Below are 12445 nucleotides of genomic sequence, written 5' to 3'. Positions count from 1 at the left end.
GGGGTGGGGGTGGGGGTGGGTCTCCTGGGGTAGCAGGCCCGGCTGTCCAGCCCAGCTCCCACCAGACTGCGTCCTGGCCAGGCCAAGGGTCCCGCCAGTGTAGGTGGCTAGTTTCCCTCCCCTCAGTGGCTTTCTGGGAAAGGAGAGGGTCCCTGCCTGGGGCTCCGTGGGGACAGAGGGTGGCCGGATTAAATTAAAGTCTTTACTTTGGTTGAGTTTTTGTCCTCTAGCTCCCTCGCAGACAATAGGGGCAGGGGGGCTGTGGTGGCACAGAAAATGGATTGTGTAGGAGCCTGTGTGGCTGGGACAGGCCCCTCCCTTCTGGCCTCAGTGGCCTGATGTTTGTCGACCTCTGCTTTGCAGACCTCCCCACGGAGCCCTTGTGACTGAGAGTTCTCGTTCCCACTTTACAGACGAGGGAACTGGCTGGCGTACAGAAGCCATGGCGCCTGCCCACAGTGAGCCAGTAAGTGGCAGGTTCAGGATTTGAACCCAGAGCTGCCTCCCCCCATCATTTTAGGGGCCCCTTCCCTTCTCCCAGCCCAGCACTGGTTTCATGGTCTGATTTATTGGTGATGAGTATATCGGGGTGGGCCCAGGTCAGGCAGCCTGGCCGCTCCTATCTGCTGCCTTCCTGATGGGCAAGGAGGGAGGGGTCTCCATGTGACAGTTGCAGGAAGGAGCTAGGCTCCCCCGTTCCCAGGCTGGGCACTCCTAGGCTTCCGTTCCCCTGCCCCCCAAAGTTGTGCCGGCCCAAAGCTGTGCTGCGGGGATCAGATCCGGGTGGTTAGGGCTGGTCACGGAGGAGGCTGGGCAGAGTCTTTTGAGTTCTCACCTCCTGCCCAGCCCAGGTCATCGAGGGCTGGATCCGTTCAGGATAACGGGGACTTGGGTTTCTACAACAATGTGGACATATAGGGCAGCGTTCTGTCTCTCTGGGGTCCTGGGCAGCCATACCCCAGGCCCACGGAGCTTGAAGGTTCTGCAGGGTGGGGTGGGGGAACCCCAAGGTGTTCCAAGCTGGTGCCCCCGCTGGCAGCAGGCCTCTGAGAAAGAGGCAGAGGGCAGGGTCCATCCTTGGTCGAGTGGAAGGGTTGGGGTCCTGGGGTGAGTTCATGATCAGTGGTTCCCAGCTGGTGGCTGCTCAGTCTCTCCGGCTGGGCAAGGGCTGGCCGGGCGGCCCCCGGGGCTCCAGGCTGGGCACTACGCCATGCTGCTGGTGGAGCAGGGGGTGCTCTGGGTGCTCCCGATGCTGTGGTTGGTGCTACTGCTCTCTGAGGAGGCCGGGGCAGCCACTGCCACCACGGGCTCCCGCTTGCTGGGGGGACCTGGGAGCAGGGGCGGAGGTCAGGGCCCCGGCCTGGGCTCCCCACTCCCCCAGAGGCTTTGCTGGGCTCCCCCGGGGGGTGGTAGAGGGGTCCTGAGCACTCATGGTGGGGGCCTGGGATACTCACGTGTGTGCGAGTAGATATACCAGAGCGCAGCGGTGAGCAGGGCCCCGATGAGGAAGGCGCCAAAGGTGATGCCCAGCACAGCGGGCAGGACGAGGGTTTTGCCTGTGCAACCAAGGGAGGGACAGCTGGGTCAGCGCTGCTGCCCCCGCCCTGGCTCCCTGCTCCTGTGCTGGCCAGGAGCACAGGTTTTGGTGTGAGTCCCAGCTCACCCACTGCCCTGACTTCTCTAGCAACCTCAGTCTCCTCATCTAGCAAATGGGTTCAACACACCCATGCGTGGCACTTAGCTGTGGTTGCTATGACCGTTTGCCAAGAGGGCCTATCCAGGCCTTTGGGGCCATGCCTGCCTCCCAGTGCTGATACAGATGCATTTTAGGGAGGCTGGCTGGCATCATCTGAGCAAAAAGTGGGGTCTGGGAGTCCAGAGCCCGTCCCTCCTCGCTGTGTAACCTTGGGTCCGGCCCTGCCCCCTCTGAGCCTGATTCCCCGGTAGCGACAGGCGGACCAGCTCTGAGGCCTCTCTAGCTCTGCTCTTGAGTTTTCCAAGCCTCATTCCTTCCACATCCCTGACTCCTGTGTGATCGGGCCAGGCAGCCGCCCCTTGGGCCGGAGTTCCTATCCATGCACTGGGGTTATCAGCCCTTGTCTCCCTGTTGTGAGCTGGGAGTGGGACTCCAGCCTGGCCTGGGTACCCCCCACATCTGCCTCCAGGGTCAGGGACTCTTCTGTCTGGTGGGGGCCTGGGTCCAGAGGGAACTAACAGAGGCTGGAGGGTGCTGGGCTGAAGGGCCATCCTCTGCACTGGGGGCCTTAAGGCGAGGCCAGTACCACCCCAGGGTGTCTTCTGTCCCCTGTCCCGTCCAGACCTGAGTCTGAGGGCCCCATCCCCCCAATGAGGTCAACCAGCCACCATGGGGTCAAGAGTCCTGTCCCACAGGGCGGTCAGGAGCAGAGGAGGCTGTCCATCCGGAAGACACAGCTGTGGCTCCGACTGCGGGCAGCTGGGGAGCCCTGGTCCTGCCCTCCCGGGGCTGCTCTCTCGGGTCCTCCCTGCTGTGAGCCCAGCCCCCATCCCTCTGGGTCGTCTGTTGTGCCCCACTCTGACCTCAGCCATGAACCCCAGAGACCTGGGGGGAGCACTCACCAGGCATGTCAGGGCTGACGATGTTCAGGCGCATAGAGACGGTCCTGCGGACCTGGGGAAGGAACAGAGCGGTGTGCGGCCCAGCCTCTGAGAGAGCCTTCCGGTTTACTCCCCGGCACCCGGCCCCAGTCCCAGCCCACCCTGGGCCTTGGCTTTGCATCCCATCCCACCACTTCCAGCCGGGAGCCCTCGAGCCGGTCCTGGGAGGTCTGTGCTGTGGGAGTGTGTTGGGGACCATCCCTGGCTGCTACTGGAATGTTTCACACGACCAGAGGCCCTCTGTGCGAAGGGCCTGAGAGGACTGTGTCCAGGCCGAGCGCCTGAGTGGGATGCACTGGACGGTGAAGCGCTGTGACTAGTAAATGCAGAAAATCAGAAGGTTGTCTCCTCTCTGAACCCTCTCCCCCGAGGCCTCCTGTTCACTGAGATTACACTGGTGATCTTGCTTCATGGGTGGGCGGGTGGATGACTGGGATGGTGGAAGGACTACGGACGAATGACTGGGAGGGATAGTGGGTGGACGGGTGGATGAATGGACGGTTGCAGCTACACAGCCTACCAATGTTGAAGACACAGCAAAGTCATCAGAGGCTGTGGGGTTGCAGAAAGAGTACCCCTGAGAGCCAGGAGCCACCCTGACTGGCTCTGCCCCTCGCCACCTGGTCCCACATCCTCCTGGGCTGTGGTGTCCCTTCCTGAAACCCCCACACCCGAAAGCCACCCTTGACATTGGTCCCGGCCCAGGCCCCACTCACCAGGGATGAAGTTCGAAGACGCATGGCCACGGTGCAGCTGAGGGTGCCAGTCTTGGGCGTGGGCACCATGTAGCCACGCAGGAGGAAGCTGAAGCGCATGACACCATGGGGGCCGGAGTCCAGCAGGCTCACACAGCTGCCCTTGGCGGCCTGGTTCTGGATGAGTTCCACGGTGTCTGCCTCAGGCTTCAAGTCCAGCTGGCAGCTGTCCAGTCTGGGCATGATCTCGGGGGTCGGCGGGGACATGCTCACCTGCGTAGGGAGGCAAGGGGTCAAGGCATGAGCAGTTACTCTGAACGCTTCACCCTGCCTGCTCATGAGATAAGCTAGATTCATTCCAGAGTTCCTGCCCTGAGCCCGATGGTGGGACCGTCGTGGGCCTGCCTGGAGGAGGCGGTGACATTCTACTCAGCGTCTCTGAGCTCTGCCTTTCCTATCTCTCCCCTCCGTCTGGCTCCCTCCTTTCTCTGAAAAGTTGAATTCTCTTCTCTGTACTAACGGTGGGAAGAAAGGTCCTGAGAAACCCCAGGAGTGGGCAGCCCTGGGCGGGCAAGTCCAGTACCTGCACGAAGCCCTGCTGCCCCAGCTCAATAGCGTTGGAGGCCTGCAGGAACTGCGGGGTGAGGTAGAGGCCCAGCTGCAAGGAGAGGCTCTTCGTGTCGATGCACTGCACTGCTTTCTGCGGGAGACGAGGGGGACGGTCAGGGGGGGCGGGGGTGGGATAGGAGCAGGGGTCACGGTCCAGAGATGCCTGACCCTCACCCTCATCTTTTAAAAACACACCAGCCTGGCTGGCTGGCTCAGTGGTTGAGCATCGACCTATGAACCAGGAGGTCACGGTTCGATTCCCGGTCAGGGCACGTGCCCAGGTTGTGGGCTTGATCCCCAGTGTGGGACGTGCAGGAGGCAGCCGATCGATGATTCTCTCTCATCATTGATGTTTCTATCTCTCTCTCCCTCTCTGAAATCAATAAAAATATATTTAAAACAAACAAAAGGTCCGCACCAAACTAATACTGAGAATCGGCTCCGCACCAGGCCTGTGTGAAATGCGTTCCCTGTGTCCTCTCAGTGGCTGCTCATAGGCACCCCCACAGGGGTCCTCTCTTATGCCGCGGCTCACACCCGTGACCTTGGGGCCCAAGGCCACACAGCCGATATATGCTAGAACCTGCTGACTCGCGAGGCTGAGAACATAACCCTCGACAGTCCTGCTTCTGCTCTACAGAAGGGGCGGCTGAGCCCCGCTGAAGACACATGGCGTGCCAGGGCCAGGGCGAGTTCCCTGAGGCCTGCTCCCTCCCAGGCCTGGAGGCGCCCCGGGACCTGGACCAGATGTTCGCACGGTGACCATCCATCTCACCCGCTGCGGCGATGAGCTTGACAGGAGGCTGACGACCACCTGCAGAGACAGAGCCACGAGCTGGTCAGACAGAAATGACGGAGGACACCCCACCCACTTCACCGTTTTACGGAAGGGGAGGCGGAGCCAACCCTGGCTACCTGGGCCTTGTCTTCCTACTGAGCGCCACGCCCACTCTCCCCAAAGCCCCTCAGCCCAGAAGATCAAGGAGGTGCCTGAGGGGGGCCCCAGTAGGCTGCTCCCTTTCCTGTCCCAGCTCTTACCTCGTTGTTGACCACACTTCCTGTCACTTTCATGCTGCAGCTGGAGTAGGCGCTGTGCAAGACAAGCTGGTCGCCTCTGTCCTCGGCCTGGCAGCTGGGGTCCAAGAAGGTCAGGCTGCTGACGTCGCACTTCAGAGACTAGGCCAGGGTTGGGGGACACCGTCAGGAGGCACCCGGCTCCCTGGGTCCTGTCCACCCCAGCACCCAGGACGGATCCAAACCCGGGGCCACAGCCCTCTGCTTCCCTCTCCACTTTTGTTAGATTTTGTCATCCTGCCCCATTTAAGACGATACCTTTCCTAAATTTGACTTGCTTTTGTACTTAATCTTGTCTTTTTAAAAAAATATATATTTTATTGATTTTTTACAGAGAGGAAGGGAGAGGGGTAGAGTGTTAGAAACATCGATGAGAGAGAAACATCGATCAGCTGCCTCCTGCACACCTCCTACTGGGGATGTGCCTGCAACGAAGGTACATGCCTTTGACTGGAATCGAACCCGGGACCTCTCAGTCCACAGGCCAACGCTCTATCCACTGAGCCAAACCGGTGAGGGCTAATCTTGTCTTAAGCAATAAAATGTGCGACATCGTGAGTTTGATGTCCTCTGTACTGTTTTCCTTCTAATATATATTAAAGTAAATGCAGAACTATTAGGATTTTAAAATTCATGTGAGTTTGACACACAATGATGGCTCACAGCCCCAGGGGCATGCAGACCCCACCAGCATAATCCAACCCCAGAACCATGGGCCCCTGGGCCTGCCTGTGCTCAGCAAACTTTCTTTAAAGGGCCAGGTAGTACGTTAGGCTTTGCAGACCAGGTGGTCTCTGTTGTAATTACCCAACTTTGCCTTCAAAGCCTGGAAGCAGCCATAGACCGTATGTACACATGGGTGTGGCTGTGCCAATAAAACTTTACTGACAGCCTGGGTTGCGGGCACATCCCCGGTGGGAGATGTGCAGGAGGCAGCTGATCGATGTTCCTCTCTCATCGATGTTTCTAACTATCTCTCTCCCTTCCTCTCTGTGGAAAATCAATAAAATATATTTAAAAAAAAAACTTTACTGACAGAAACAGGCAGCGGGCCCTAGCTTGCCAGCTCCTGTTTTAGAAGAATCAAATCTTAAAATTTCTCAGTCGCATTTTTAGCATCAAAGAATCTCAGAGTCTTAGAGGTGAGTGGATGGTTAGAGGCCCCCCTTGAGTTCAGCCAGCTCACCCCCAGAACGCTGTCCCTGACTGCCGCTGCCCCTTGAGGCCCAGGACACCTGAGGAGACATCACCCACCAGATACAAAGGGCTCTACACAGTGAGGCCCCAGTGACGGCGGGCCTGGGACTCAAATCCGCGTGCACGTTGACCGCTTTCCATAAACCCATGAGAGCCTGCCTGCCCGTGTTTGGGGGTGAATCTGTTCAGGCCCCTTTCTTTGTGTTTTCTTCTATACTCAGAGGAAATGTGTGGATTTATTTATTTATTTATTTATTTATATATATTTCAGAGAGGAAGGGAGAGGGAGAGAGAAACATCAGTGATGAGAGAGAATCATTGATTGGCTGCCTCCTGCACGCTCCCTACTGGGGATTGAGCCCGCAACCCAGGCATGTGCCCTTGACTGGAACCGAACCCGGGACCCCTCAGTCCGCAGGCTGTCGCTCTATCCACTGAGCAAAACCAGCCAGGACTATTTTTTTGCATTTTTAACAAATGGCACCATACTGTCCTTTATGCTGTGGCTTAGTTTTCTTACTGAACAATAAATTATATGCATCTCTCTGTGTCTACATGTATAGATCTAGCACATTCTTTTTAGTGCCGTGTAATGTTCCAGAGATGGATGGGTGACAGTGTAGTCTCCCAGCCCCTTGGGACTGGGTTACAGTAATGCCAGCTATCGCTGGTCACCGCACCACCTACTGCCCCCACCTCCCTGACATCTGCAGGGGCAGGTGCAGGCAGGGGAGGAGGCAGCAGACAGATGGAGCTTCATATAGGCCCCTATACCCCCTCCCCACACGGACTTAACCACAGACTTAAATATCCTACAAGTCCCAGAGGACATGGACGATTTCCAAGGCTCCAGCAGCAAGGTTTCTGGCCTCAAAACAGCCAGAAGACGTCACAAAAGGGAAGATGGGAAGCTAGAATGGCCCGATTTTTTCAAATATCCAAAATGTGACACACAACTATAGCCAACATTTAAATAACAAACCAGGAGGAATTATTTCGGTAAGAATGAAGAACAAAGGGCCCACTTTTCCCCCCTGTATGTAAAAAGCTCATAAAAATCATCAAAAAAAATACCAAGCCATAGTGATAAAGAGCCTTAGGGTATTATCAGCCATACGGAGCCATGCCCACACTCACTGCTAAGCAAAGAAGTATAAATTGAAATAAGACTGGAACACCGCATTCAACCTCCCACATTGGCAAAGGCTTTTTTAAACAAAAATTATAGTCAAGAGAGAGAGAATCACGGTGCTCTCATAAATCAGCAGTAAACATTGGAATCATCTTTTGGAAAGTGGGTTGTCTACATGTATCAGAACTCCCAGAAAGTTCACTCACTTTCACCCAGCAATCTCACTGATGTGGGAATCCAGCCCAAGAAAACAATCCCATATTTTAAAAAGTCTGCACAATGACATTTTCTGCATCTTTATAATATTACAGAACTGGAAACAGGCTACAGGCCTAACAAGGGAGGAGGGGTTAATGATGGCCTGCCAATATGATGGAATAACATGTGCTCATTAAATGTGATATTAAGTGCATATGTCAAAGTTCTAAAAATACATTAAGAGACTATAGCTGGAGACAAGCAAGTGCATATATATGATTCTACCATATAAGAAACACACAGAGTTATAAAGAAAGAAACACACAGAGAATACATTCTAGAAAGAAGCAAACAAAAATGTTGGTAGTCATTGTCTTTGGATGGAGAGATTGAGATTTTCTTCTTTTCTACTTTTCCCACATTTTTTTTAAGCCTGTGTTATACTATATAATCCTATATAATAAAAGGCTAAAATGCAAATTGTCCCCTCCACCAGGAGTTTGACCAGGGGGCGGGGCCAGTCTACCAACCGCCTGCACCCCTCCCCCCTGGCTGGCCAGGCCCCATCTGGCTGGATCAGGGGTGAGCTGGCTGGATGCACCTGTGCACGAATTCGTGCACTGGACCTCTAGTTTTTAAATAAATATCCTTGTTCTTCATATTGTGAAGGTATTCTAGGTGAGCACCCAGCTCAGCTTGCTTTTAGAATGAATACTGACAACGACCAAGTAGCTACTTATTGAGCACTTACTGTGCACCACAGCTGGCTCAGCGTGTCAGACCTTATTTAATTCTCACCACACGGTAGGTACCATTTTCAACCCCATTTTACAAATGGGAAATCCGGAACTTGGGAAGGATGTGAGAAATCCAGGGTTAGGACCCCAAGGTCCTTAGGCCAGAGGAGGGACCAGCTGCCCTGTCAGCCAGGCCAGAGGCGCAGGGATTCTCTTACCCACATAAGGTTTTTCTTCAGTTCCAGAGTCATGGTGTCCTCGGAGCAGTTCGGCTGGAGCAGGGTCATGAGCAGCTCCGCGTTGCAGGTCTCCTTGAGAGGCGTGGTCTGCACCGGTGTGGGCGAGGTCTGCAGCCCACCTGCGGGGCAGCAGAGGCGGGCGAGGTGGACAGTCACTACGTGTGTCTGTGGGTAGCTACTCTCACTGTCCCTGTGTTGCAGGAGAGGACCCTGGGGCTCTCACAGGCTGATGCGACCTGCCGCTCACACAGCTGAACGGTGTGCACGCCACCCGGTGGCACCTGATCCAGGGAGAGGGCAGAGGAAGGCAGGAGGGCAAGGGAAAGAAGCCGGTGCTCACCACAGCTGCTGGCCTGAAGAGAGATGACACTGGCCAGAGGGACCTCCACGAAGGACGCCACCTTGCTGGCGTTGAGCCTCCGGGCCTCCTCGAGCAGGCCTTGGGGTGTGTCCGGGAGCACGAGGTGCTCCTCTCTGAGACTCCTCCCTGGAAAGATCTTGATGGAGTAGTTCCCAGTGGCCTAATGACAGGGAGAGAGGCGGAGCAGGGGGTCCGAATCAGGGGCCCAGCCTGGCCCGGGGGCCGCAGCCCAGCCAGGGTCCTGCCAGGCCTCAGTGCTCTCCCCTTTGCTCCTGCTGCTTCCTCTGCCTGGGCGCCCTCCCCTCATCTACTGGCTACTGTGTGTCCTTCTATTCAGCATGGGGTGCGCTTTTCTAGGAACTTTGCCTGAGCCTATGGGTTGGGTTCAGGGCCTCCCAAGGGGATGGTGGAGGGCTCCCTGGAGGCGGCGGCCTCTAGGTCTGAAGGAAGGAAAGGTATGAACAGAGGAACGGGGCGGGGCCAGGGGTGTCATCCTCAGGTGCTAAGGCCCAGGGCTGGGGAGCTGGTGCAGGGAACCTGGGTCCTCTCCTTCGGGAGCCTTGGGGAGGGCTGCGCGCGGCTGTCTGGGTCTGGGAGCAAGACTCACCCTGATCTTCATGTTGTGGTTGGCGTCGATGAGCCAGGACACGGAGGGTGGGCCCTGAAGGATGAGCACAGCATCAGGGTCCCCTGAAGTGCAGCTCAGCTTCACCTCCACCGTCACCGTCCGGGGCCTGCGGGCAGACAGAGCGCTGGCGGGAAGGCCGGAAGGGGAGGGGCCTGACTGAATTTCTTTCTATTATTCAACTGAACTTCTTGTAACTGCTGATATTTAACCATTTTTTAACTATAAAACAGCAATTTCAGATGTTAACCTAACCAGTTTTCCCTGCCATTTTCCTGTTCAAGAACAGGAGGTTCCAATTTCTCGGAGCCCGGCAGGACCCTCACGATGTGCGCCTCCTTGTGACCAGCCACACCCTCCAAGGCGCAGCCGCGGACCAAGCCCTCCGTGTGCGGCCACCATTCGAGCCTGTGGCCCATGTCCATGTTGGGTTGGGGACGGCAGGAGGACGGTGACCTCGGGGCTGCAGAGACAAGCGCACTCAGTCCCCTTCCGGAGCAGCCAGGCGCCTCACACAGAGGCCCCCCCTTTCCCACTGTAAAGTTGGGGCCGACAGGATGGAGCATGGGAAGTGGGGGGCGTGGGAGGACCAGGGTTCAAATCTCCGCTCCACCACTCACTGCCCAGAGACTCATGGCCAGTCCCCGCCTCTGTTTCCTTATCGTCAACACAGGCTCACACAAGGGATGAACATGGCACACAGTAGGGATGAAGCCCTGCGACCAGCAGCACCCCCATGGCCCATGACCTGAAACCACGTCATGGACTTCTCTGTGTATTTATCTCCCCACCAGGGGCTGTGTCTGTTCCCAGAGAGTCCCCAAATGCCTAGCACAAGGCGTGGCACATAGTAGGTGCACAATAAATATTAGGCACAAGTCGCAGTGTCCCATGGCCCACACTCATATTTGCTGGAGAGGCAATGACTGTCCCGGTGAAGCCCTGGCCTGCTCTCTGCGGCCGGGGCAAATCACGTCCCTGCTGGAGGCTCAGGATCCCCATCTGCGGAACGGGCCCCGGAATCCCCATCCCCCCAGCCCGGAGCCGGAGCCCGGAGAGGCTGTGGGGAAGCTGACCGGTGTCCAGCCGGAGGAGGATGCTCTTGGGGTCGTTCAGCTCAGCGACAGAGGCGATGGCTCCCTTTGACTCTGCCCAGGGGCGGAGCTGGTCCTTGGAGGCGGGCAGCGGTATGGCGCTGACTCCTTCGGGCAGGTTGGCGAAGACAGACTGGCTGTTCTGGGGAGACATGCGGAGGCTCAGGGTGCTGTTCCTGGGCCCGAGTCCCCCTGTCCCAGCAGGAGGTCGGGAGGTAATTTGGGGAGGCAGCTGATTGGGCACAGGGAGCAGAGGGGTGCACCGAACGGGGTTGGTCTAGCTCCACCCTCCCGGTGGCTCCCAGTGGCTCCCGGTGGCTCCTGGTGCTCCTCCCGCCCGATCTTTCATGCTGGCCACCTCTGTCCGTCTCCGTGCTGTCCCTGCTGCCAGTCTGGATTCTTCCCCGGGCCCCACAACTTCACTCTGCCTCCGGGCCTATGTCCCTAGCAGCTTGGATTTGGTTCTGTCCTCCTGTCTCTATCTCCCCCACCTCTGCCTCTGGTCTCGGTGTCCGGCTGTCCCTCCCACATGGGCCCTTTTTCCATTTCGATTTTTCTTTCTGCCCGCCCCCCACCCCGTTATATTTGCTGCCTCAGTCCTCCCACCTCCACCCCAATTTCTCTGGCCGTAAACAACAGCTGCTCACATCTGGGGGTCACTTCCTAGGCCCCCCGGGCGGAGGGAGGAGCCCCGAGCTCCCTCGCTGGGTGTCCCCACCAGTTACCTCTTCTCTTTAAAAAAATAATTTTTCTCCGACGTAGGCCATGTTAATTAGAGCAAGTCTTGCAAATTCAACCAAGTGCAAAAAACAAAATAAATATCTCTCACCCTCCCACTTCCCAGCCACAGCTACTGTTGATGCACTGTTAGGTTTCCTCCTGGCCCATTTTCTCTGTACTTAACTATTTTCAAATATACGACTTGGGATTTTTTCCACGACAGCGACAAGATTATTTTATGGGATGTCCCTGAGTCCAATTCTCCCACCTGACGGATGGGAAAACTGAGGCTACGTGAGAAGATGGAGCCGGCCAGGGTTGCCTGTCCACCGGAATCCCACCTCCAGGTTTAAACTCTTTACCCCTGACCCTGCACCACAGGATTCACCAGGCAGAGGCCTCCCCTGGCCAGGGCCTCAGCATAGGGTTTGGGGTCACTCACGTAGGCCAGCTGGAGCGGGATTCCGGGGGCCTGCAGCCGCAGGTGGACCGTCTTGTCTAGGTCGAGGACCAGGAGCACCTCTCGGGCCCGGGTGCCATTTTGCTTGGACATCTGGACAGTCAGATCCAGCTGGGACAGAGCCTGGGGTGTGGGCAGGGGAAAGACACACAGACACACACAGGCCAATCAGGCGGACACAGACTGTGCCCCCCAGAGCAGCAGCGACGACCCTTGTCCCATCGGCCTTCCTCAGCTCTCCCTGCCCGGCCTGTCCCCCTGCCTCCCGGGGCCCAGCACCGTGCCTGGCCTCAGAGGTGCTCAGGAAATACTAGCTGCATGGATGAAGGAGATTCGTCTCAGCAAATCCAAAGACATGAAGAAAAAATGGTGAGGAGCCTGACCAAGCTTTATTCCTGGTGAGCGCCTGCAGCTGTCTGCGTGACTCAGGCTGCCCTGTGCCTCCCTCTGTCCCTGTGCAGCAGTGTCAGGGTATCACCTCCTCCCCAGTTTACAACATTCCTGTTGGCCTTCTTATTTTTTTAAAAAATATATTTTTATTGATTTCAGAGAGGAAGGGAGAGGGAGAGAGAGATAGAAACATCAATGATGAGAGAGAATCATTGATCGGCGGCCTCCTGCATGCCAACTACTGGGGATTGAGGCTGCAACCTGGGCATGTGCCCTT

At 56.7% G+C, this 12445-nt stretch overlaps 1 protein-coding gene across 2 annotated transcripts in view; it reads right to left on the bottom strand.

Moving 5' to 3' along the window:
* Positions 1-547: 547 nt before the first annotated feature.
* The window catches only part of ENG (endoglin), a 20454-nt gene continuing 8556 nt past the window's right edge, over positions 548-12445 (bottom strand). The window contains exons 2-14 of one of the 2 annotated variants that reach the window (XM_015567060.1): positions 11761-11901; positions 10583-10740; positions 9807-9969; positions 9487-9621; positions 8859-9039; positions 8498-8637; positions 4980-5117; positions 4717-4755; positions 3916-4032; positions 3354-3605; positions 2599-2650; positions 1455-1556; positions 548-1328 (exon numbers count right to left, since the gene is read on the bottom strand). In XM_015567060.1, the coding sequence (XP_015422546.1) occupies positions 1204-1328; positions 1455-1556; positions 2599-2650; positions 3354-3605; positions 3916-4032; positions 4717-4755; positions 4980-5117; positions 8498-8637; positions 8859-9039; positions 9487-9621; positions 9807-9969; positions 10583-10740; positions 11761-11871 (1713 nt within the window). In that variant the 5' untranslated portion in view covers positions 11872-11901 and the 3' untranslated portion in view covers positions 548-1203. Of the gene's footprint in view, positions 1329-1454; positions 1557-2598; positions 2651-3353; positions 3606-3915; positions 4033-4716; positions 4756-4979; positions 5118-8497; positions 8638-8858; positions 9040-9486; positions 9622-9806; positions 9970-10580; positions 10741-11760; positions 11902-12445 lie in introns of those variants that run through there. The other variant, XM_015567062.1, reaches the window with a different exon arrangement.

The sequence above is a fragment of the Myotis davidii genome, unplaced genomic scaffold (genome assembly GCF_000327345.1).
Source record: "Myotis davidii unplaced genomic scaffold, ASM32734v1 scaffold142, whole genome shotgun sequence".
Taxonomy (NCBI): Eukaryota; Metazoa; Chordata; class Mammalia; order Chiroptera; family Vespertilionidae; genus Myotis; species Myotis davidii.
Note: the sequence above shows the minus strand (reverse complement) of the source record. Positions and strands in the feature narration are given on the sequence as shown.